Source organism: Lipophrys pholis, assembly GCF_963383615.2.
Source record: "Lipophrys pholis genome assembly, chromosome: 5".
Taxonomy (NCBI): Eukaryota; Metazoa; Chordata; class Actinopteri; order Blenniiformes; family Blenniidae; genus Lipophrys; species Lipophrys pholis.
The window spans coordinates 25,382,710-25,408,438 of NC_137628.1; the positions used below are offsets into that span (position 1 = coordinate 25,382,710).

The 25,729-nt window shown below is 41.1% G+C and overlaps 1 protein-coding gene across 1 annotated transcript in view; it reads right to left on the reverse strand.

Moving 5' to 3' along the window:
- Positions 1-25,729, reverse strand: part of lrba (LPS-responsive vesicle trafficking, beach and anchor containing) — a 190,430-nt gene that overhangs the window by 45,505 nt on the left and 119,196 nt on the right. Inside the window, 5 exon segments of the mRNA XM_080463151.1 lie at positions 1,238-1,378; positions 8,505-8,617; positions 8,711-8,826; positions 9,967-10,069; positions 10,266-10,383. Coding sequence (XP_080319277.1) covers positions 1,238-1,378; positions 8,505-8,617; positions 8,711-8,826; positions 9,967-10,069; positions 10,266-10,383 — 591 coding nt within the window.

The window sequence follows — 25,729 nt, forward strand, 5'->3', positions numbered from 1 at the left end:
TAATCTTGTTAGAACAGATCAATAGCTGTCTCTGTGATGCAATAGCCCCCAAATGACATGAACACAATATGCTGCACTAATGCCATCAACTCATATTGCAGGGAGCTAATTAAGTTCGACCTGAGATGACGTAAACTCCTTTTTTTTTTCTTTCTGTAAAGCGGTGGCAGCTCACCGCATCATCATCCAGTTTATACAGCAAAACAGGATTACAAGCACTGTAAAATCTACTAAAAGGCTTAGAAATCCACATTCACAATTCATATTTTTCATTTCACTCTGATGTTAACGTCGAGAGTTACATCGGGGTTACAAGTGAGCATTCCTGGTAAAGTGGCTTTACAATAAGCTGGCTAATGATGTGCGGGGATCAATGTGCTAAACCTACTGGGAGTCACTGAGACAGTGAGCTACTGGGACAATAACAGCAGAAAACTGCACGTTGGAGAAACTTCGTAACCTCCCTTTCCCCTGAGTGCAGTACGGCAAGATTGATGGCGTCCATTCAACAAAAGGTGTAGAAAGAGAGCTCCCTGGCAAAATATACACAGCATATATGCAGCCAAATACAAAGGCTGGGAACCGGTTTGTTTAAATGTGTCGAGGGAGGAAAAATGTCACGCATTTATTTATTCATTTATTTTTTGTTTTAATATAATATGCCTGCTAGTGATGTGCAATACCACTGATGTCTTTTCTGATTTGATAATAAATCATAGCTTGTATTTACAATAGCAATTTGATACTTTATGCAAAAACCTAATGTGCGAGAGTAACGTTAACCTTATGCGGTAGGAGCATGGACTTAAAGTCCATGGTATTTTCTTGGGATTTCTAGTTATTAAAAAAACCCAAATAGTATTATACTGATCATGTATGAAAGCACAATATTTACTATTCATTTGATATTGATTTTACCAGTTCAAAGCAACAGTGTGACAATAACAGAATAATGATTGCACAGAAGCAGTCTACTTGCAAAAAAAAACAAAAAAAAAAAAACAAAAACAAACCCAAACAATATATAAATATTTCTGTGCATGAAAATACATTCAAGTAAAATGTGGTCAAAATGCAGTATGTGTGTGACGCAACATGCAGCACGCAAGTCTTTCAATGCATATGGCTTTTTTCCCCAGGATTTTATAACAATAAAACAAGAATGCTCTTGCAAAGCCAGCAGAAACACCAAAAATGTCAATGACTTTTGGTATACACGTGTATTCACTGCACTTACGATGCGTAGTAGCCACATCAGGGTGAAGCTGGAGGTGGAGTAGTGGGTGCCATAATGAAATTTTGGCACCTGATCATCCTCCCAGGACTCATACCGGTCTGAAAAGAAGGCCGCCCTCTTGGGGTTCAGAGCACCAATGGGCTAGAAAGAAACATGAATAAAAAGATTAGTTTCAAATATGTTAAAAGCTGGGGGGGAAAAAAGCATCTACAGAAGTAAAAACAAGACCATGTGAGAGGAAAGTGAAAGCTGTGGTGAATTTAACTGTGAATACATGCAGGGGCCCACTCTGCGCAGCACAACAGTTGCAAGGCAAATGAAGCTCGTAACCATTGTGCAATCTCAAATGAATATTAGATGATGTTTCCCTTCAGACAGAAATCAATCCTTTCCCACAGAGTGCTTTTTAGAGGCTGTGAAACGGAGCCCCTGCAGCTGTAGTCTGTCAAAGGAAAGTAATGTGCTCCAATGAAAGAGTGCCTACTAGGAATATCAATAGCATGGCAGTGGGTTCCTTTAATTTCTGCTTTTATTAATCTGTAACTAATACAGTGGTCACCAGTCTTATTTGAAGGCCAGAAAAATGGTTAAATTGCATTAATTTTCCATCGCTCTTCAAGAACCAATAACCCGGTGCCACTCGGCTATCATTTAAATACTCATTTATAGAAATCACCTTCGGGCTGGTTCAATTTTTATTAGTCTGCTGCTGGCTGCGCCTTAATCCCTCAAACCCTCCTCATCATCTCTGTGCCTCACACTCACAGTCGTGGACATCCACACACACAGCGGATCAATGGTAATGGAATGATGGCCTTTTGAGGATGCGGGCCTAGTAGGGCGTGGATCAATTGGATCTCTTTCATATCATAGTGTGCCTGTCACAGCGAGACTCATCCGGGGCAAGTCTTTGATATCGATCCGTGCTACAGCTCCTGTTTTGTGTGGGTGTAATGGAGCATGCTTGTGTACATGTCGTGGGCGTGACGCACACACTGTGCAGTTGTGGTTGCCATATCTGCTTATTGTTTGCGTTTATTTCAAATGTATTTGTTGAAATTCTCTTCAGCCCGTGTGTGCATTTACAGCGATGCCTCGTGCCACTGCACAGCTCTGTGTTGACAGTGATACACTGTGGGCTTCCTCAGGGCCACTGGGGTGGGTGAGTACACACTGTGAATTATACATCACACCCATTGCTCTGATTTATAGCCCTAATAACAGTCGGCTCATTAAAAAAAGAAAAGGGAGAGGAGGCATATAAAAAAAAAAAAAAGAAAAAAAAAGACTGAAAGTGCCACAGTGACAAAGAGAGAGAGGGAGAATTGTGTGTGAGTGCATGTGGGGGCTGTTGGTTCGCCCGAGCCGACATTGTTTACTGCTGTAAATTACCGAGGGGCTGGCACTCTCAGCTTACAGTAGCAACGACAGAGCGGCGGTGACGGCGCTGTACATCAGAGCCGGATGCCTGGCAGTGTGCTGATGGAGCGCCTGCTGCCGCCCCGCCACAGATTGGCCTAATATGTTCTGGCGCGGAATAGCACTCTGATGAGCTCTGAGACAAATGAGCCAATCTTTAAGTTTTAATTAGACCGAGGAGTGAGCTGCACCAAAAACGTGCTATGGATTTGGTAAGCATCTGAAAATTAATCAAGGACTATTCCTTATTTATTTGAATTCAATCGATTTAGTGCAAAAACACTTTAATCCTGCTTTGATTTTGAAGACAACTTACATTTAGGGAAAGCTGGAGACCAATACGATACTGTGTAAACATGCAAAACAAAGCAATAAACTGCATTTTTCTCTTTTCGGTATATACACAGTTTTCAAAGGAACTGTACAAGTATTTCTTCGAAAACATCTTGAAGACTGAACAACAAATCATGGATGTATGCTTCATTAAATCACTCTTTCCCTCAGCGGGGGCCACACTATCACTTCCAGGACCTGCTGCTCTTTAAGCTGAAGACTGTTCTTGCTGACATCGGCTGTTTGGGGTTAGTGTCCTCTGTTGCAGAAAAGATTTGAAACCTATTAGATCATGGATGTGTGGCACTTTTACCCACACCTGCCAAGACCATATATCCGTCTAAAATTCACCACTATTGTTCAAAGTGATTACACTATAGTGCTACTCAAACAGCACAATACTGAGAAGGAACAGGAATAAAGATTTATATTAATCACAAAAAAAACCAGCCTGTGCCAGTTTTATTCAAATTCAGGGCTGCATCTTGTCAAGAGAGAGTGCACATAAGCATTAAGCTATAATCAAAATCAAAGCAAATATTGCTTGTGCACTACGCGAACAAAAATGCCCTCAAGACCAATTTTGTTTCATAGTTGTAAGTCTCTACTGGAATTGTCATCAGCTTGAAAACACAAACAAAAATGTGTGTATATATAGCAGGGGAAAATACACCCTTAAGGAACAATAAGCATCTTCCTGAGAACTATTATAAGAACATTATCCTCTGGTACTTTGCTTTTAAAACAATAATGGGTCACCGGTGATGAAGTTTAATGGCTTACTGACGATCTGAGCATCACCGGGGCTTTGAGTCATAAATCACAAGAGCCTTTTGAAAAAAGTGTTTATGTATAATGTCCTATTTAAACAGTGAAAATGGTGCAGAGGGCCTGGGGGATAAACATATGGGGCGCGTATGGTGAGATCAATACACCATTAGCTGATCTGGCTGTGAGAAGCAGGTTATAGGACGGGAGGTACAGGGAGCGCTCGATAAGTCTTCACTATTTCTGTTGCTATGTAAATGTAGACTACATAATAAATGAACACATTCTTTCAGTTCTTTGTTGTGCTTCATTCAAAGTGAAACAACATGATTGTTTATTTTCTTATTTTTTGTTTCCCTTCAAGACCAGAGGGGATCTTTTCAGTCAGGACATCTCAGCTCTTCAATGAATTAACTGAGAATCTTAAACGTGTTCAATTATTACATTTTTCTTTTCAGCCAGTCAACATATGAATGTTAATTCATCTAATGTTACCTTGTTTTCAGTTAAATCCATCTCTAGTTGGAAATGCGTGCAGGCCTGCCTAACTTACTTAGCTATTTATTCATAGCAGACACGTGTTCTTTTGTGGGGAGATTTGTGACATTGTGCAGAAGTGAGGTATACAAAGGGATAGACGAAGAAAAAACTGAAACGTTACAACACTTGCAGTCAGTTCGGGTGAGTCCTTATCGTGACTACAATGTTATCTCGGGGGTCGGCGTTTGATGTCAGGTTGAGGTTAGAGTTTATGATAAGAAAGTCCCTGGGGTCAGAATGGCTCTGGTAGCAGGGAACATAAATTCTGTGTGGCCTCTGTTGTGCTGGGAATGATGACAGTGGGTGACACATACACACACACACACACGCACGCACACGTGGCAATTTGGCTTTTCAATGTCACCGGAGGCTTCGCAGATGACCTGTTTCTACAAGAGACAACAGCCAACATGACATAAGAGGGGGATAAGAGAGATGTGGAGGATGAGAAAGAAAGACGGGCAAACAGAGGCAGAGTGAAACAATAAGGGCACAAAAGAAGAGAGGAAAGAAAACCCAAGCAAGGTGGGTTACGGTGCAGACACACAGTACAGAACTAGCTGAAGGTCACAAAGCATTAGGGCTGCAAAGAAAGAAAACACAGCGCACAAATGACTGTAGGTGCAGAACTGCAGGGTGGGGGTTGTCTTCGGGGGCTGCACAGTGCAGCTTTGCCCTTTTCCAGACACTGCCGTCTGACACGGTCCAGTAGTCATACACTGATATCACAGGCGTGTCAACAACATGAATAAAACAGATGTAATAAAGATTGAGCCGGCTCTCTCCCCTCTCTTTCTCTCCCTCTGCTCTTCAGAGAGAAAGAAGTGGATGGCAAATGATGTTGTTCTTCTTTTACAAACTGCCCACCTCCTTTCTTTGCTCTCTGATTGTCTCTCTGTTTCTCCTCCTTTTACCCAACTGGCCTTCATTCACTTAGTCCCCGAGGGCTGCGAAGCTTGACTGAGCACAGAGGCTGAGCTGTCCAAGCTCAATGGCAGCGCGAGAGAGAAAAGCAGGAAGCAGAAATGAGCTCGGAAACCAAAGGAGGGATGATGCCTTGTGTGTTTTGGTGAGTCTGTGTGTAGCTCGGCGGGGCAAGTACAACTGTCACATTGCAGCCGACTGGGCAACATCATGCCGGATAAACAGAGAAATTATGCACCCTTACACAGAGGTGGGGGGAGAAATTACATTGGGAGGGGCGAAAACAGAGACACGGAGGAACAGATCGAAAGTGAAAGGAGGACCTGGGAGAACCTCGGGGACAAGGTGTTGACTGCTGGGGTGTTTGAATGTGTGTGACAAGGCAGTGTGAAGAAATTGAAGTGTGGGAGGATGGTTCACTTCTGTTTCGTAACTATGGTATTTGTGCAAGAAAACAGTATGATTTTCCTAATTTCTTCATTTCCCTGCTTTAAATACCAATTTAATGGACTTTAATGATAGTTTTTTTCAGGAGACTTACCATAGCAAAGACACAACCATATAAAATAAGTCCCAAAATAAAATGCCAACACAATTACTGCTTTCAATAAACGGCTACATTTTCTCAAGGTTTAATTTGAGTTTCGATATGCATTAACATATCATGAACACATGAGTTTTTCCTTGCCACTGCCGCTTATGTATGGCTCATGTGGAATTATTGGCTTATTCTCTATATTTTAGAAACCTCAAAGTGCCTTGAGCTGTTGTAAAAGATGCTACATTTTTAGAATTAAGACTTTTGTCAAATACTCTTGACAATTCAGAACTGAGTCAAAATAAAAATCTTCCACATCATGACATCAAAGAAAATCAAAACTCAGAGGTTTATCTTGCTCACTTCTCCATATAGAAGATCCACATAAGTGAAAAAAATTGCATTATTTAATCACTTGTGTGTAAACACACAGTCCAGGGAGGTCGTAAGTGCAAAATCTCAAAACTACCACATTGTTGACATTATGTCACAACAGAGGGTTTAATTTAGAGGAGTTTATTATGGCTAGCCAAATGACCACAAACATAATGGGATGGCACTTTATAGAATGAGGCTATCTTTGACTCTAAATTGCCCAGAAGTATGAATGCGTGCGACTACGTTCGCCCTGTGATGTTCAGGGTGTAAGATGCTCATTCATACTGGGATCAGTAAGCAATACAGAAGATGTATGGATGGAGGAAACAAAAATCAAGGCAACTGGAGGTAGAAGAAACTGGGTGTCTGTGACAACAGCCAAGATCAAAGTTGCGATACGTAATTTCACAGAAAGACGTGCGAGTATCCGGTGTCCAGAAGACAGTGCACAATGTGTAGACAGGTCATGGATGTGCACTCACCTGCTGGCTTGTACATCATCCCAACAAAGGGAGAACAGTCACTTGAGTAGATCTTCAATTTCAATAAAATGCTTAATTGTATAGCGACAATATGTAGCACAAAACAATGACACTCGATATCACAATTATTCCCCGAGCAAATTTGTAATGCCCGTCTTTAGCTGGGCCTTGAAACACAAAAGACTGAATTTGGTCTTTTCTTTTTGAACGCAGTGATGCTGAACTGCCTGTAATATGTACCATTCTTTCTCTCTACATAAGTACCTCCACCTCCGCACCTCAACAAATGCCCCTTAGAGTAGCTCTAAAAAGCTCTTTCTCCGGCATATCTCCTGTCCATTAACACCATCATTTTTGTTTCCATGTTGATTTACTCAGTCAGTTTGCCTCCTGCTGCTCGACAGCCGCTCAATCTTCTCACTGTAAAACTAATCCTCTGTCCTCCTACCAACGGGACCGCAACTCAAGGAGTGTGTTTCTTGGCTCTTTGTCCGCCTGCGCATATGTGCAAAAGAGACGGAGTTAAAGGGAGTAAATAATTGCGTGTCTACTTACAATACGTGGGAGAATCCTTAAGACGGTTTCAGGAGCATGAGTGTGTGTGTATTTATGTGGCACAGTGCAACTCTGGGCAGCTTTCATTGTTTTAAAGCACAATCACTTGATGCCTGGAGCTACCAGAGAGTATTACTTTGTTTCCTGGAGTGTTGTGGAAGGTCAAACTTAAAAGAATTCAATTACAAACTTCAATTTATGAACAGAATAGGATAGTTAAAGGTGAAACAGGGAGCTGTAGACTCTGTACATGAGGGGGTTTAAATCTGCTGTAACTGCGGCAGGTCAGGACTGAATGAACCAACAAAGTTTAACAACTAATCATGCAGATTATCTGTAAAGTATTTCACATGCAGTACTGGGAAATTATCCAGATTTTTCTACAATTTGTATGTATTTGCTGGTTTATGAACCCGTGAAAAACGAATGAACATACAGGCACATCAAAATGACAAAATCAAAATGTAATGTTTTCTACACTCGTGACATCTAATATTACGTTGATAATTTTTATTGTCATTTATCATCGTCATTATATGAATGTTGAACTGTTTAAATCAAACTACAGGAAAACCTTAAATGACTCGTAGTGTAATTTGTTAGATGACCCTCTTTTAATTTAATTCAATAAAAGTAAGAAATAACATGGCAGCACATCCCGGTACGGCAGGCTCTCTGACAGTCTGTTTATTTACAAATATTTGTAACTGCTAATGCAAGTTTGAGTCTGCACACTGTCAAATCTGCTCTTCATCCTGCTGCGCATGTTTGTGGCGAATGGGTTTCAGTGGGGCGATGGATGGTTGCCAGCTGACATCAGCATGAGCGTCACAGTGGAGATTTCAGTGACTCCACTACCGTGTCAATTGTTAAAACTACTTGGTGTTTTTTCTTTGTTGTTCACTTGGATAACTAGACTATGTGCTGTAGAAGTGTCAATGTATTTGTGCGATACCTCAAACTATCAAAATAGCTTATGATGGTTGCAATTACATATTTGAAATATACAATGCAGATTTTTTGGGACTAGGCATCAGCTTTAATTTCTTCTTAGACTGAAACAACCGCAGCACCTGAGCCAGTGAATGAAAGGAATTGCACTACACCTGTGTAGAGATGGCAATCAGCCTGCAGTGATTAAAGAGCCGCTTCACTAAACTATGATCAATGGCAATTACGCAGCAACGAAATGGACTTTGGGAACCAGACACACCAACACAATCACACACGTTCACTGGTTCTTTACATCGCACGTGTCCCATTCTTTGGGTTTGAGAACAAAATCAATCAAAGTAACAGAGGAGGGGAGCGTGTGCTTCTCGCGCCTCACCTTAGACAGATCCCTGAAGTTGCTGGGCAGAGTGAGGTCAAGTTCCTCTGCGTCGTAGTTGGTGATGACCCAAGGAAAGACTGGATACTGGTTGAGGTCATTGAAAGTGCGACCTGGAAGACACCGAGGAAAAATTCATTGGGAAATAAACTTACAGTAAAAACCACAAATGATTTCTTAATGCTGCTAATGACACAGGTCCTCACCGGAGATGGTGTTAAGAAACATCAGGTACTCAAAGTTGGATATCTCACGGCGTTGCCAGCGTTGGGTCATGTTGGAAGCCTTGAACAGCTGCTTTGGCGTGGCTAAAGAAATACGTCTACAAGGAAAACGAAACAAAAAATATAAATGGTTTTTATTCATTCAGCAGTTTCTCATTGAGGTGAGAACTGACAGATTGGGCAAATAAACCAGCTCAAATGGGGTTATCACATTACAAGAAAAGCAGACTACAAAGAACTAAACATTCCAAATACAAATGTCACACTATGAAAGATTTACCGAACTTCCTGTCGTCCTAATTAAGAAGACAAATGCACAATAAATTGGGTTGAATACCATTATTTGCATGTGTGTGCGTACACTCATATGCACACACAGAGAGGCCCGGAGCATGGTGGAAGCCGAAGGACAGAAAACAAATGACCCCCTCCTCAATCCAATTAAAACAAAGGAAAATGATGGAATTAATCAATGTCAGAGTGCCAGATTATAGTCATTAGGCCCTGTCAAAAAGGTGAAAGTTCGACTTTCCAGAAACAATTTCACTACAAGGCACAGGATCACAAAGCGACACTGTACTTTAATAAACTTTCTTTGCTGGTTTAGGTATTTTATATACAATAGATTCTTTGTTAACAACGGCCGGGGAGTTTATGGAGACTATTGCTGGATGATTAGATGCATATTTTACTGTGTTATATTTCCTGTGCGGTTCTCAGGTCAAAGAGGCACGGTGACCAGCAAACTAGGCTGATTGGCAAGTCACACAAACACAAGCACAGATCCTTTATCATTTGGACCATGTGAATTATAAAGATAAACTTCTAATGGTATCAACAGGATCTTGCAGTGACAACATACTGTATGGAGCTCGCTTCAGCACTGCTTGGGTGCAGCAGACCCAATGTGACGGAGGTCAGGGGAGGGGTTAGTGCCCCGCAGGCTTACAAGCAACTATTTTCTTCACACTGATGGAAATAAATAAATGAACCAGACTGTTTGTGTAAAGACAATTATATTTGTGAGGTGAGGAGGAAAGAGCAGGAGAAATGGAGAGGTTACATGTCTACACATCAGAGCTAAAAAATAATAATAATGCAGAAAAAATATAGACTACTGTTTTGCATCTGGTAGATCACTGCAGATACTAAACTGTATGTATAACACATGAAACCACATTGCTGGGACTCAACTCAACTCTAAAGCCTAAAATGCAGTAAAATAGGGAATGTCTAACCTGGTCTGTGGAAGGCCAAAGTTCGTGCCCACGCCAACACGAGGAAGACTGTGAACCACCTTCTTGACCGTGGCTGCATCTGGGAAGTTGAACATGATGGCTGCTGCACAACAAAAACACAAAAAAAGTTATATCAACTACTCTCTAACTAAACAACAATACTTCTATTAACCTAAAAATATCACCAATCAGGTCACGATATTTGATAAAAGCTATAAAAAGTAATTGTGTATATCCATCAGCGTTACAATACGAGGGTTCCACTGGTTACATATAGCTCATTCAGGGTGCAGTCTTACTCCTGTTGGCCATGAAGACTTCCAGAGCCGTATTCTGCAGCAGGTAACGTCTGGAAAAAATAGCCCGGATCTCTGTGAACAGCCATTTTCCATGAAGGCCTTCTGTATAGGCTAGAATCTGGGGGAAAAAAAGGACAAGAAAAAAGGAAACCAATGAACAGGAGTATTTCTTTTAAATGTAGTTAAAAATAAAAGGGAGAGGAGCAAAAATCCCAAAACAAAAAAAATGTGGGAGATTCTATAGGAAAAGAGAGAGAATTGGATGAAGAGCAGAGAGAAGGCCAGGTTCGCTCATTTTTCACACCATGATGGCACAACAGGCTGAGCAGCATGATTAATGTTTTATATTGATCAGCCTCAATGAAAAAGAGATCCCTTTAGCAAGAGAAGAGGTGCTGTGGAGCTTTAAGGAGTGAAGGAAACGTCCAGTTCACTAAAAGATCATCTGTTCTAATGTGAAGCAATATTTGGCCGTGACATTGACACGGTTAAGAGGATACTTTATGCTAAACACCTGATTAAGACTATGTTCTGTATTTCCATAGAGGGAAGTGACACAGAGGTCGAACAAAATTATTTTACTGCGCCCCACGTTTAAAATTGCTTCTATGAACAAGCTTAATCTGTCCCCGTGGAGGCTGCGGCGTCTGTCGGAGTGACTTGTTCGGATGATTGTCACAGAGCCTGACAGACCCAGATGCTTAGCCCTGCCCCGGTGATTCATGCTCCTACTAATCCGGCATTTAGGTTACCTAAAATCGCTTTGTTAACTAGACTTTTGTTTCACCATTCACGATTCCTTTCAAAGGCGTCCAATGGCGTGGGGGAGGGGCAGGGATGTGGTAGAAAGGTAAAAAGGGACATTTTAGGTTGTGACAGTGCGGTTTGAAGGCATGTTATTAATCAAACATATTCAAATGCGAGCCAGCAAGGCAGACCTAGTGTTAAGTTAAAGGAGCTCATTAAAGGCATGGGACAGCAGAGGGGACCAGCTGAGGCCTTAAGCTGAGGACAGTCTCTCCGTCGCTGTCTCTCAGAGGAATAAGACCTGCCTGCATCGCAGACTCACTTCAAAGTCTCTGGAGTTCAATTAAATGTGGATTAGTGGCTTAGAGAAGCTAGCTGGGGCGGCATCCACCGGCCCTCCCATCATCCTTAGTGCAGCTTGAGACGACTGTACCAGCCTGCGTCAGCCTGCGTCAGCCTGTGGCCGACCACAAGACCAACAACACTGACGTTGATCATGGAGCGAACGCTTTGCAAAACAAAGTAGTACGAGTGCAACGTTTGCCCTCAGTGAATCCAAAAGGAATTGTGTGAAGTGAGTTTATATAATATTAATAAAAAAAATAAAAAATAGGACCTTCTTCCAAGATCACTATTGGTACACAAAATCCTAATACTATTAACACATGAACCACACTGCAAGGCAGAATAAAGCAACAAACAACAGATTATTTTGAGAACTGAAACTCATTTAGGTTTTCTAGCATTAGGTCAATGCTCATAAAACAACTATTAGTATCTTATCAATAGGTACAGAAATGAAAGGCCCTGTGATGAACTCTTGACATTAAAAATTCCGGTTGCTTTACAAAGGCACATAGATTTTAAAGGCGATAAACGTGTTTCAACATTTCGTGACTGGTCTTCTGAAAAATTGTGTATTTAAAACAAGAACTGTGAGTTTGTGATTACTCTTGTTGGCTGAGAAATGTCCTTTCAATAAGAAGACAGGCTGACTTTCTAGATTAGTGATGTTTAAACAGAGTTATAAAGGTCATGTTACCATGTCTCAACCCAGAGGAAACCCCAACATTTGTCAACTCTAACCACAAAGCCAGTAATCCTATTTTCTACTCCTGCCTCTCTCCTACAGTCTGATCAAAACTGAAATTCCTGTCTGCAGGTGTATAATGAGTGAGTGCTTGCTGTGTAACCTTTCACCCCCAAAAGGGGGTGGTTGACTCATTTCATCCTCAGGAGTACACCCACAGACCTCTCGATGGATGCCCCATGGCGGACTGATGAAGCTGCTGTCCCTGATTCCACAGAGAGATATGACAGCAGCCGAGGCAGCCAGATATCATATTTTTCCCCGGACCAATGAATCTCCCGAAACTCTGTAAATGGCACTCTACGCTCCCAAGATCATCGTCCCTATCGGCAGCGCCCTTTTCCCTTGCAGATGAAAAAGCTGAGTGGGTGACAACGAGCATGACAAACTATCCGTGCCGTAATGCTCTCGGACCACGTCTGGACAAATTACAGTGGTGTTGAGGTTATTGTCCACACCGGAGTTATGGCTGCACCAGCTTGCTCTTTGATATATAGTAATGGGGGAAGTGGACCAGTCAGGCTCAAAGAGATGGCATTGCTACAGTAGCAGAGAGAGAAGGAAAACAATATATCTATATGAATCTATCGATATAACACTCGGCCGCTTTTGTATGCCATTCTTTATATTTTACTATGTGAACACCAATGATTGAGATGCTTTAATAATAATATTGGATATTAAATTGCAAGAAAACCTAACATACAGGGAGCTTTTGCGTCACTGAATAGATGAGTAAGAAGCAGTTTTATTGATGCAACATTTCAAAACAAACAATATCCATGGATTCAGGTCCGGTGCACTCGAAGATCAATTTCAGAGCGTCACGCCAGAGGACGCAGCCAAACAGAAAACAAAGGAACTAGTCTTGATTGCGATGCTCTCGCTCTCGATTTCCCCCCCCTCCATCCCTCATTCCTCCTCCTCTTTCAACCTGTTTGTGCGGCGGAGCTGCTGCTCATTTCTGAAGCACTGTCGTTTGTCTCTGTCAGATGCCCAAAAGAGTGCAGAATGAAGAGGGACACATGAAGAGGGGCCGGGTGACTGTGGCTACGGTGTGTAACCACACACACCAGCAGAAACTGTCACCAGTGAATCTGTGCCAGTGAACCCTCTCCATCGCCCTCTTCAAACCCCAGCCTCGATCTACCGAGCCGAGCCTCTTTAGAATCGCAGGTAAAGCCAAATGGAAGAACACTCCATGACACAGATGAAATTTAATTGAAAGTGCTCTGGATTTAAGAAAAGAGTTAAGGGTCCCAACTATCAGCTATACGTTTCAAGACAGATGAGGCTCTCGGCTGCCTTCGCTGGCTGGCAGGCTGAGTGCGTGCGTGTTTTTGGCCTGATAAGACGGCCGAGATGAAGAGAAGCCACAGCCCGTTATCACTGATCCTTTTTTGTCAGAAAATATGCAAAAGATATAATTTGATTGTCAATTGTGTTGAGTTTGGTAGGGGAAAATGCACATAAATAGCATAGATGAGTGGTATAAGCACATTTGCGTGTTCTGTTTAATGCGCTGTGCATCCTCAAGGTGATTGAAGTTCAATTTGTTGCCTCTTATTAAGTATTTCCGCATGGCTGCCTCAGTTAAAGGATAATGGATGAGGGATTTATTATTACCTTTTGGTCAAATGAAGTGGTGTGCGCGATAAGGTGATGAAATTAATGAGCGGGAGGAAGAGAGGTGATCCATCAACATCAACATGGAGACCAGGGACAAGCAATATTGGGAGAACTTGATAGAATTCATAAAGACAAAAAAAAAACCTGTGGACTTACCAGCATGTGCTGCTTTTCATTTCCCAAAAGAAATCTGCCATTCATTCCACAATACCTCACTGTGCAGAATTATTGGTACACAAGACAATGAGCTGAGGCTGCAAATACTCTTTTCTATCCTGTTACTCCAACTGTATGGCGGCCACATCCGAGTCTGGTTCTGAATGACTTTCTTCTCGTCTAAACTGAGTTTGTCTCGTGGATACATTGAGCTTTTCTTCCTCCATGTTTGATTCAAATGACAAGTGCCTTAGGTTGGTTACACTGTAATTGATCTTATATAAATAAAATTGAAAATCCAATTGGATTGAAGGATATAAGACGTTGCTTTGCCTTTTCAAGAGTCGCATATAAAAGTTAACAAGTGTGTATGGTTACATTTGTGCAGCGCTGTTGTTTACTCTCCCTCTCATTCAACTGACCACAAAATGAATCAATCTGCCATAAACAGGGTTTTACTGAACCGAGACACCGACAGCACTTTCACTACAGCAAATTATTATTATTATTTTTTTTTAAAAAGCACACACAAACAAAAGCTGACATTTAAAGGCTTTCCGATCCTCTCTGGTGCATACACAAAAATATTCCAACACTTAACTCTGGTCTCTATTTCTCTTGTTGGGTTCCTTACACATATTCTTGCTCACCTCCTCCCCTCCCCTCCGCCTTAAACCCCACCGTCCTCTGTTCCACACTGGTAAACAAGGCCTTGTCACCCCCCATCAGTAAATGAGTTCATCGGACTAACGAGCAAGCAAAGGGCCCTGACACACTAACAAGGGTCTGCTGGCTGCCTGTGCCTCTGGACCAATCAGGACCCTCATCACCATTGACACAAAGGCTCCCCGAGCCCTCTGGAGCCAATTAAAACAAATTTTGCTTTTGAGATTGAGTGATAGAAAAAAAATAAAAAAATAGGGTATAGAGAGAAACTACGACACAAAAAGATTCACCAGCATATTTTCACTGTATAGACAAGTTTCAAACAAAGACTGATTGAGGAAGCTAAGGAGCCAGTGTTTAAGAGGTAACAGTCAGTGTAAAATAGAAAAATCACTCGGGAGGAAAACAACACTGTTTGACCATGCAGACCTGGAATCATGTGACCTGAAGACAGTGAGGCCACATGACTCTCCTTTCATACTCCAGCAGCTGTCCTCAATCCCGTGTGGCTCAGACAGAGTGTTTTAGCCTGCTGCTGGCAAAACCATCACATTATCTCTACTCGGGACGTGTGCGCCATCTTTTTAGATATAGAATATATTTGTCATTGTACACAGTGAAATAATAATTCAATGTGCCACTGATATCTGCAACGTGCCAAAACTTAGCCATCGTACATGCAAAAACTGGAAGATGAACATCCAAAAACCAGGCTACATAAACACACTAAAAACGGATATTTGCACAACTTCATGTAGAATAACAAAAGTTCATTTATGATCTCAATGCGAGTTGATTATTTTACCTGTAGATATTGATCAAGAGATATGACAGGGGCGGGCAGTTATCTAACTGTTGAAAACTGTCTGAAAACATTTGGAAAACAGAACAACAAATGTTTGCAGTATGAATGTATTAAGTGGAAGCCATGAACAACATGTGACCATTGTCAGCATGTGTCAATAAATGCAGCTTAGACGATCGACATCCGGCAGTGATTGATAACACACATTATTCTACTGTCATGTAACAAATTCAACTTGTAATCACTGGTCACACATAAAGCTCTATTTGCTTTGAGGGAAGTAAAACAAACTACAAGCCCCTCAAATAATAAACACTAGTAAGAAGCTGCTGGAGTGTGAGAGAATTAAAGCAAAATAAACAATCCCAGCTTGCAGCAAGTTGAGGGTTATGAAGCCTAAAAGGCTCAAAGTATTCAGTCTCAAACGTCACCCAGCAAGAGCTTGCACTCCTTGAAGAAAGTCTCCTTTGAAAGGATCTCTGGGGCCACTTAGTCTGAATGTAGCCTAATAAGGATTAAATCCCTTTTTTTTGCCCCTTTTCAGTGTTTGCTAACAGGTTAGCCTTTTTTTTCTTCCCTTTCCTTGACTGCTTAGCCTTTTTGAGACGGGAACAAAAAAAAAGGTCTTGTGTGGATTTAGGAAAATGCTGCAGTGCTCTTGGGGTTAATTGGTAGTAAAGTGAAGACTTCAGTGCATTAACTCATTAAAAATTCAGCCTTGGGCATAAGCTCGGAGGACAAAAGCCCAAGACTAAGAAAAGAGACCAAAGTGTCTACTAATAAGCACAGTAAAGAAGTAACAGGAATATACACCACCAAGGGAGTTTGTAATCGAAGAAAATATTCATACCCTCAATTTAAAAGCACAACAAAACAGACTAATAATTTCTTTTCAGAGTGATGCTTCTTAAGCGAATCATACAGTATGATTTAAAGAATAGCATCTACAATGAATGTTTCCTTTTTGACCACAAAATGCGTAGTTGGTGGTTCGAAGGTTATGGAGAACAAATGATGGATAAGGCCAGATAAGTTAAGAGAAGACGACAGTGGGTTTCAGGAGCAGACATCCACAAACAGGCAAAGGTATGAGTGCCGTGTTTGTTATCATAAAGCACAAGGAGATCCTACATTCATGATGGAATATTTTGATTCACTGTCATTTTGGACATTGCAGCTGAGAAATGTCACAATACAAAGTCACTCTACCTACTGAGAATCGACGTAATACTATTGAAAAACAATCATGTGAATAAAAAAAAAAAAAAAGAAAAGACAACAGACTTCAGATAACACTAGTGAGTTATAAAGGCCTTTATGGCAATGTGGGGCACCTGTTGAGGTGAAAGAGAAAGCGCTTGAATACATTCCTTGATTTGTCAAGCTCTTCAGTAAACACCGGCACATCGGGGAATGGAGAGGGAAAAAAAAAAAAAAAAAAGAGTGAAAATGCTTTTCACTTCTATTTTCAAAATTGAGGAGACAGACCAGAGCCACCACTAAAGCACAGGAGCCAGGCGAAGACTACACGCTATTGGGCCCTTTGCTCTCCTATAAGCTGCCATAGCAAACATCAGACAGGTTAAGATCGCTGACCGATTCCTATCGCATTCTCCCCGCTTTCCTTCACTCTCCTACTTTGCCATTTAGTGACGGATCGGCTTTTTGGGGGGCTGGTGTGAGGCTTCGGTGGAGTAAATTCTTTTCTAATCCGGCTATTGTCACCAGATTAAGTGGGTGTGGGGTGAAAAGTACACCCCTCCTGGGGAATTCGGGGCCAGTTGTCCGCAGCGAAAGAGGAGGGAGAGTATTGGACGTTTATAAAAGAGACCCGAGAGTTTTGAGAATTTAAAAGGTGATTAAATTTCAGCTACAGGTTTATCAAAGATGATTTATTTGAGCGATGGGTGTAATTGTGTGAAGTTTATTATGACGCATCTTTGCTGATGTGGACATAGTCGTTAGTTATTATCTGTGTTATTTGAGGCGCATCATGAGCAAAAGCCTCATATACTAATACTGTTCATTTAAATCCTTGCTCTGCCAACTTCTATGCAACTGTTGCCTCATAATCAGGATGCAATGTGTGATGAAATCAGAATGGGTGTGTGTTTTTGAGACAAGGATGGGGGTCGCAATGCCGACAAACAAAATTAGGACTATAATAAAAAAAATGACTATCTTAAAGGTAAAAGCCTCTAAACTGTCACTCATATGCCTTTCAGAAAATCCCACCATGCTTACAATATATCTGTACAGAGTACAAGAAGTATGAATTTATTTTAATACTTTAGACAGGTGGAAGACTGGATTTCCTCTTTGTGCAGCTCGTATTAGTTTTTTTCAATATGTGAAGAACTATCTGTATTTGGGGTTAAAATCATTAGTATTATTTTCTGTAAATGCCAGTGTGCTTTATCACAAACCGATAAAGATGAAAATAGTGAAAGGAAGCACCATATACACCAACAGTGCTGCATTAGGTGAAACGTGTGCAGAGTGAAAGATAATTATGACTGGCCTCTTTCCCAATACACAATGTGCCCTTAATGTATTCACCATATGCCAATTAAAAAAAAAAAAAACTTCTTAAAATATGTAAATGAACTGAGGCTTGTGTTTTATTGTTTCATTAACTTGGTATCGATCATTTATTTTGTTACACAGACTGAACGGGATTGTGAATGCTGGTGTGTCACTAATTTTACATGAACCATTAAACAAATGAGAGGATCTATGATGCAAGAAAAAAAAGATGTGCATCACATCTATTTAAATGTTAACAGGATAGATGACCATTGCAAAAACCTTATCATCATTCATTAAAAAAAATAAATAAATGCTTTATTTGTGTTGAATCTCTTGCATTCATTGGCTACAGAACAGGAGTAAAGCTGTGTTGTGTTTCTGCTTGCTGAAAAGGAGTCTTGGATGAGTAAGTAATCTCCAAAACGTCCCTGTGGCTGTGGCATTTAAACCAGACTGGATGGGTCATTAACCATAATGGCAATCGAAGCGCCAGAATTCAGCAGTATAGCATTTGACTTTCTGGCACATGACACAGCGTAGACATCTATGCTATGAGCTTAACTTATAAAAAAAAACAAAAAAAAAAACAGTTGAAACTATAATGCATAAATTAACATAAATCCATTTCATGTCTCAGTTTATTTCATCTTTGTAATTGCGATGCAAAGAAGCAAAAAAAAAAACTTCCCAATTTTTTTTTCTTTCAAACTAATGATTACGTGTACATGAATACAATGACATTAAGCCCACAATTCTCCGACAAAACAAGCCCACATTTACAATTCCAGTGTCCAATCTGCTGTGCTGGACATCGATCTTTCAATCGGAGTGGTGTGTTTCTCTGACCTCAGCTGAATAACAGAGGCTTGTGAGAACAGCAGGTACACAGGTGTTGATTGTAATATCAGCGGCCTACCAGGCAGACTGGCATTCATAAACAGGCCTATCCATCAGGCCGGTGCGTTGCCTCTGACACGTGTGTCAGAAGCAGACGAAGGGAATAAATGATGGAGAGAGGAGGATCAATCAAATGGAGGGAGGGGAGGCACCTGCCCCTGACTGGCCCAGTCAAGCCCAGGGATGGAGCATGATGGAGGGGTAAGGCTCAGGTGCAAAGGGGGGTGGTAGCTCTTTGTCTGGAGCCACGTTGTTAAGTGTGAACCAGGTCTTTGCCACGGCGGTCTATGGTTGTATTAAGGTCCAAAGTCAAGTAATAAGCAGGGGGCTCACAAGAGGCAGAGCATTTTTGTTTGTGAAGACATGGGGGGGGGGGTTGTTGTTGTGCTGTGTGCCTCTCTGAAGGGGACATTAGTCATCATTAGGTGGTGAGATGGGACTCTGTCTAATGGTTCTTTGTGATTACCAATGTGGCAATCGTCACTCCAGGAATTGGCCTACCTGGGTACCACCGGCTGCCAAGATTCATCAACACTGCTTTGTGCAAGAGTCACGGTTCCCATCTCGTCAAGGCCAAAGGAGAAAAAGAATTTTGTCATCTCATTAATATCAGCTCTGACTAAGCTGTATGCCAAATGACAAACTGAAAAGCATAAACAATTTTGATAAATAGATATAAAAAGTAATCTGAAGCTGCTCACTGATGATGCAACTTTCTATCAGAACCAACATTAACGTCTGCAGCAGTTTGAGCTACAGTAGCTCGTATGTTGGTTTGTTCCACAGGGTCCTGCCTTGGCTTCCCTTGTGCATCAGTGAGCTTTTGCCATGTATGACCCTGTCTCCAGCTCACCGCCTTTCCTTCCTTCAATCTGTTTACATAGATACAGACCACTGCAGACCAGAAACAAAAAATCAGAGTCAGAGTTGGAGTCTCGGAGTTGCTGTCTCATCAGCACTATTTGGCCCTTGTCAAAGTCTCTCAAATCCTTACACTTGTCCATTTTTCCATGCTTCTAATACATCAACATTTATGACTCCATTTGCCTTGCTGCCTAATGGATCCTTCTCACAGGTACTACAATAACGTATCAGTGGTCATATTGGGCATAATGGCTGATGTGTATCTGTGAAGATGCAATGGTAAGGAACCACTATCTCAAAGTTCATTAAGTTGTCATCCATCAATCTCAAACATTCTTTTTTTTGGCAATGATGATTGGTCTGACTCAAAGCAGGAGAGAATCATAAATGATGCAACCTTGGTCAATTAGGAAAAATGAATTACAAGAGTTTAAGTTCAACTGTCTGAGGTTTGAGACCAACATGCATTGGGCTCTACAATGGTAAGACGTTTGCATGTATTTTGGCTTTGGCAGCCAAAGACAGAGGTTGGAAACAATAACAAGAAAGACAAGACGTCTTCACTGGAAAGCAGAAATACACTTAAGGAAGCTTTAAGCCTTCACTCAGTCTTATATCTTCTAATTGATGCAAATCATTCCTAATTGTTTGCACATGACTTGGACAGTGACTTCACATGAACTCTGATGTAAATCAAGACAAGCAGGATCATCATAATGACTGCTGAGCCACAGTGGACTTTGGGAGGAAACGATGCCTGAAATTGTACCAACTCTCAACAACGAGGATTGGAAGAACACACGACTGCTGTGATGTTAACAAGTCTGCCTGGCTGAGAAACATTCGTGTCTTCCAGGTAGTGTAATTACTGAACTTGGAGATGTACTTGGGGTGGGGTAAAGAGTGAGAGAGTGAAGGAAAGACCAGAAAGAAAGAGAAAGAAGGTCATCCTAACCCATCACTCGACTAGTTGTTGCCGTGGTGTGGCTGAGCGATTTATTGACCGTCTCAGGATGCACTCCGTCAGTGCGGATGAATGGAGTGGAACAGCATGAAGGAGAGACGAAGGAGGGAACTCAAGAGGGAAGAGGGCCAATATGAATGAGTGAGAGTGAGGGGATCCATTTCCTTGGGCTCATTGATAATGACATACCTGCTTGGGCTGTCCGTTAGTCCTATAGCACACACTACTTAGGCTCTAACTGGAAAATCAATAGGCTTCTCTCTCAGAGACCTCTTGGCTGCTATGCTTCTTTGTGATTGGCAGCTCCAGCCGAAGGTCGTCCCTGGTGACCATGAGGGTTTGGCAGAGCGAGCAGCAGGAGGAAAGGGGGGGTGCAGTCCCAGCAGTTTGACACTTTAGGGAGAGCTTAACGATAGGGGACTGGTTGCTACATAACACCAGGGTGGTTTTCTTTGACTGAGTGACCATCTATTGAGGCACTCAAACAAACCCTGGGTAGCCGTCACGACCCCGCTAATTAGAGTTACCACCGTCTTCTCAGTGGGGTTTCAGCATTGCTTAGTCCAAGGTTGGATGGTGACCTTTAGGGTAAACTTATTGATATTCTTTCGAATTGTGTTTCGAGCTGGCTTTTCGCAAATAACTTATTTAAAAAATTTGGGAGAAATCGGGTCTTTCTGATACCAGCAGTGTTGAATATCAAGCAACCATGTTTACTATTTACAGACAAACACATATTTTCTATTCAGTGTTTACATAAATCAAAACAAAAATGGGAGACTATGAAGCAATCCAATTTGTGATGTGTTATGTTTACTACTGCTTTTTATCTCAAATTCACGTTCCTTTGAACAATTCATGAAGAAGCAATAGCATATAGATATGTTATAACAGCAAGTCATAATAAACCAGTTCATTTGCAATATCCAGCCTCAAAATTCCAATATAAATCACTTTTTACCTTTTTTTTTTTTAAATGCAAAATTCAAAGTGAATCACAATTATGTTTCGAACAATCAGATTGTTTTTAAATCTTAAAACACTATGTTTAGACTTTCAATATCTTCCACCATTAAGTGAAAGATTATATCAACCCGACTGCACAGACTGATCTGACTGAGCATGCCAGCTTTCTTACAGCTTTGCAGAGCAAACACATTCCCAAAACACAGTAACGGTTTACAAACTGTTTGCTCCTCAGACCCTGAAATAGTTCTTAGTACGCTCAAATTGCACTGGGGGACTGAGGGGGGGTGCTACAAATATCCTCCAATCATATTTTTGCAGATGTTTTCTGTAACCAATCAGCTGAGGGAAAGAGGGGATTGTACTTCCTCATACACACAATCTTAGCAGTCTCCAGGAGTGGCTCTGCAACAATAACTCTGTATGCAATATTGATGACTGGTGTATAAACACAGAGACCGAGCTGCAAACACACAACACACTCGCACACGGATAGGCACACATCTGCTCCGTGACTTCATCAGTTCTGCTATCTGCCGAGCAGATGCGGAGGCCTGCCAGGCAATTAGCTGCCTGCGATGATTTTCTTTGAGCCCTCTGTGGAGCGAGCAGCTGGGTCCATCCGGGGTTTGGGAGACAGCGACAAAACGTGTGAACAACGGCATCAAAGATTTACTCTCGGTTCACATGTCTGCAGATGCAAGCCTGTGTGCACATGTGGATGTTTGTGTCTGTTGGGAGGCAGTGAGCCACTTTCCTTGCACTGATCATGTTTCCGGAGAAATGTGGAGGGGGGGGGGGGTTTAAAAAAAAACCCATGTACTAACTTCCTCTTTTCTCAACACTAATTTTAAGTAACAAAAAAAGAATGATTTGCCTTTTTTTGGGGGGGGGGGGGGGGGATTGCTGGCATAGTGGTAATGCAGGTTTAACGTTCAACAAGTAGATGAACAAAACAAATGGTCATGCATCCTGTACTGGAATCCACACATAAAAGGTCAAATGTACCAAAAGATTGGTGTCTTCGCGGTAGATGTTAAAAATTAGAAAAATAGTATCAACAATTTGGAAAACTGGATAAGAAGATTGCAAGAAAAGTAGAAGGACTCCAAGCTTTGAGGTTACTCATCAGCTGGCAGAGATTTGCAGACTTTTGTGCTTGTGAGGGGATCAGAGCGGAGTCACCTCAGATCAAAGACTTCCTTCACAGACTCCTGATCTTTTCTCTTGTCATTACGAACCAGTGGAAACTTTCCAGAAAACTCATAATTCAGAATTATTTCAGGATAAAAACAGAGAAAGGGATGTTTGCGTGAAAGTCCATTATTTGAATTTTGGTTATTAGATTAAAAGAAACTCTAAATGAAAAATCTAGAATACAGAAATAAATACAGTTGACAAAACATAAAATGCTGGGTTAGCATGTGATGTGATTGTGATGGACAGAAATGTGAGTGCAAACAAAGGAAATACTCTTATTCTGGCATGCGGATGACCTTTCCACATCAACATACTTTTTATCCCATCTGATCCACTGTGTCCATCCCATTCATCCTTGCAAAGAAAAATGAAACCAGTTGCTGATACAGTTTTTATTAGTGAGCCAGAGAGGATTCATAATGTCTTTAAAAAAAGTCTGACTTTGTGTCGCCATATATTCTATTAAGCTGCAGTTCACATGTCCTTCATAATATTTGGACACTAGCTGTCTAAGTGGTGTCGATTAATCTTTCTGAAGCTGTGGGCTTGATAATAAACAGTCATCCTGAAATCAAACAGCCAGACATTTTTTCTCACTTATTTCATCTTTTTCTGAATTCCAAACCCACAGTAGGATAACGGCCGCTGTCCTTCCTGCTGCGGGAAGAAATGCCTCATCTCAGCCAAGTATTTTTTTGTTATTCGTCTATCACCAAAAAAAAAGAAAGAAGAAAAAAAAAACAAGGTTCTTTGGCCAAATTTTTGTTTTGTCAGAGTCTCTGCAGCTCTTGGAATAACTCAGACATTGACTTTTGGTGATTGTTCAACAGCAGTGACAGAAATGGGATCTTTCTACAAAAGCAAACCTTAATTGAGGAGAAAATGTATTGTTTAAAAAAAGTAAAACGTCATGCTTAATTATTTTGAATTCTCCACAGCCAATCCACAGATTATATTAAATAGTTCAGACTACTGAAACACTGAACAATCAAATTGTTTAACTATAGCAGTACAACAAACCTGAGAATTGACATAAAAATATAGCTCAGTTGGCGTTATGTGAGCTCCATTGTGCTTTCCCCAATAAAGAATATAAGTGACAAATGTATTCCCTGCCTGTGGGGAAAAAAGTGAAGTTCAATGAAGTTCAAATGATGCTGTTGCAAAAGTCAAAGGAAGATCATTAATTAAAGCTTTCTTGAAATGTATCAGAATCAACTGCATATTTGGCTACTTTATATCAAGAAATGAGATTCTGGAAATCATTACTGAGTCTATAATCCGCCTTATCTAAAACTATTTAGAAAAGTCAAAGTTTATACTTGAAAATTTTTTTTAATATTTTGCTGACACAAAAACTCCGAAAAGTCATCTGAGTTTATTTCCTTGCAGTGGAACTTAAGTTGAGCAATCTAGGAAAAATACAGCCCAATGAATGTTAGACAGAACAGTGTGGCCAGTGGATCTGAGCACAGGCAGCTCCAGCAGGCCTTGAAGTCCTGGAGCTATATTTACAGTCAGAAACACCTCTGAGGCTAACAGACAGCAAAATCCATTATTTAATAATGGTTGAAAAAATAAATGAATAACAGACGAAGATCGGGCAAAGAACATACATTTTCTCAAAATAAAACCGGTATTTTGTGTTGCAGCTCCATTTAAATCAGTGACAGTTGAACGGCGCTCAAAAGGATTTATCAAAATCACATTTAATGACCGCGACCACACTGAGACGCGCGCACGTGTGCTCGGGTTCCAAAAGGTAACGGACTGCGTCCACACCGGGGACTAAACTTCACACTGCAGGATTTTATGGTTTCCCACCGCGTGGCTAAATATGTCTCCGACCGTCGCCTCTCGTCTGTGGGGGATGCGAAGACTCTTTTTTTTTTTTTTTTTTTTTTTAAACTTCCCTACATGAAGTCTGGGTGACAAGAGCACTTTAATTACAACACCTCCAAACCCCCGGTTCAATTATTGAGGAGCCCGGAGACAAAGTTCACAGCGATAAACCCACGGGCAAATTAACAAGGGCGCGCGCGCTGTGTGTGTGTGTGTGTGTGTGTGTGTGTGTGTGTGTGTGTGTGTGTGTGTGTGTGTGTGTGTGTGTGTGTGTGTGTGTGTGTGTGTGTGTGTGTGTGTGTGTGTGTGTGTGTGTGGTCAGAGAGAAGCCGAGGACGCACGCCTCGGTCGGTCACTTGACTCCATATAAAAAGTATTGGCTGCGTAAATAACACCAAAATGTTCAAGAGAAATCCCTAAAAGATCTTTCACTCAAAGGCGACCACATAGATAAAAAGATCATCTCCGGCATCGTTTCACTTTAATTTAATTGAAACCCGTTTGGAGCCTAGAAACTGCAAGTGCACGTCGCTTTTGAAACGCACCTTAACGAAAAGACGCGCCGAGATTTCAGTGTATATACAATATTCAAAGGGATTAATGTACATTATTTTGCATGGATCAAATCATCTTAACTATTTGATCACGTATGGAATTAGAATTAGAATTGCAACTGAAAACCGTAAACTGAGCCAATGAAACGAAAAACGTGGCTTCACTTTTAGGCTTTAAATTGAATTAATAAAATTGCGGCCATGCTTTATGCAAGACATGTATTCTAAAAATATAGAAAGAAACAAGCCGAAATATACTTAAATCTGTAAAGGTAAAGCAGAAGAAATGAAACCTAGACAGCTTTGTTGGGATTTGTTTGAAAAGCAGGGCATGTACGATAAAACACAATGAAGAAATGTGTTCAGGAAATTAAAAACCCTTGAAATAACTGAATTTAATCCAAAGCGAAACTATGAAGAGAAATGTTGCGAGAAAGACATATTGGGTGAATAAAAGAAGCTCTAAAGTTTGAAATCGCAGCTCCCAGCGCGCATTAGGAGTAACTGTGCGTAATGGCATCCGCTCGCCTCGAGAAGAAAGAAAAAAAAAAAAGG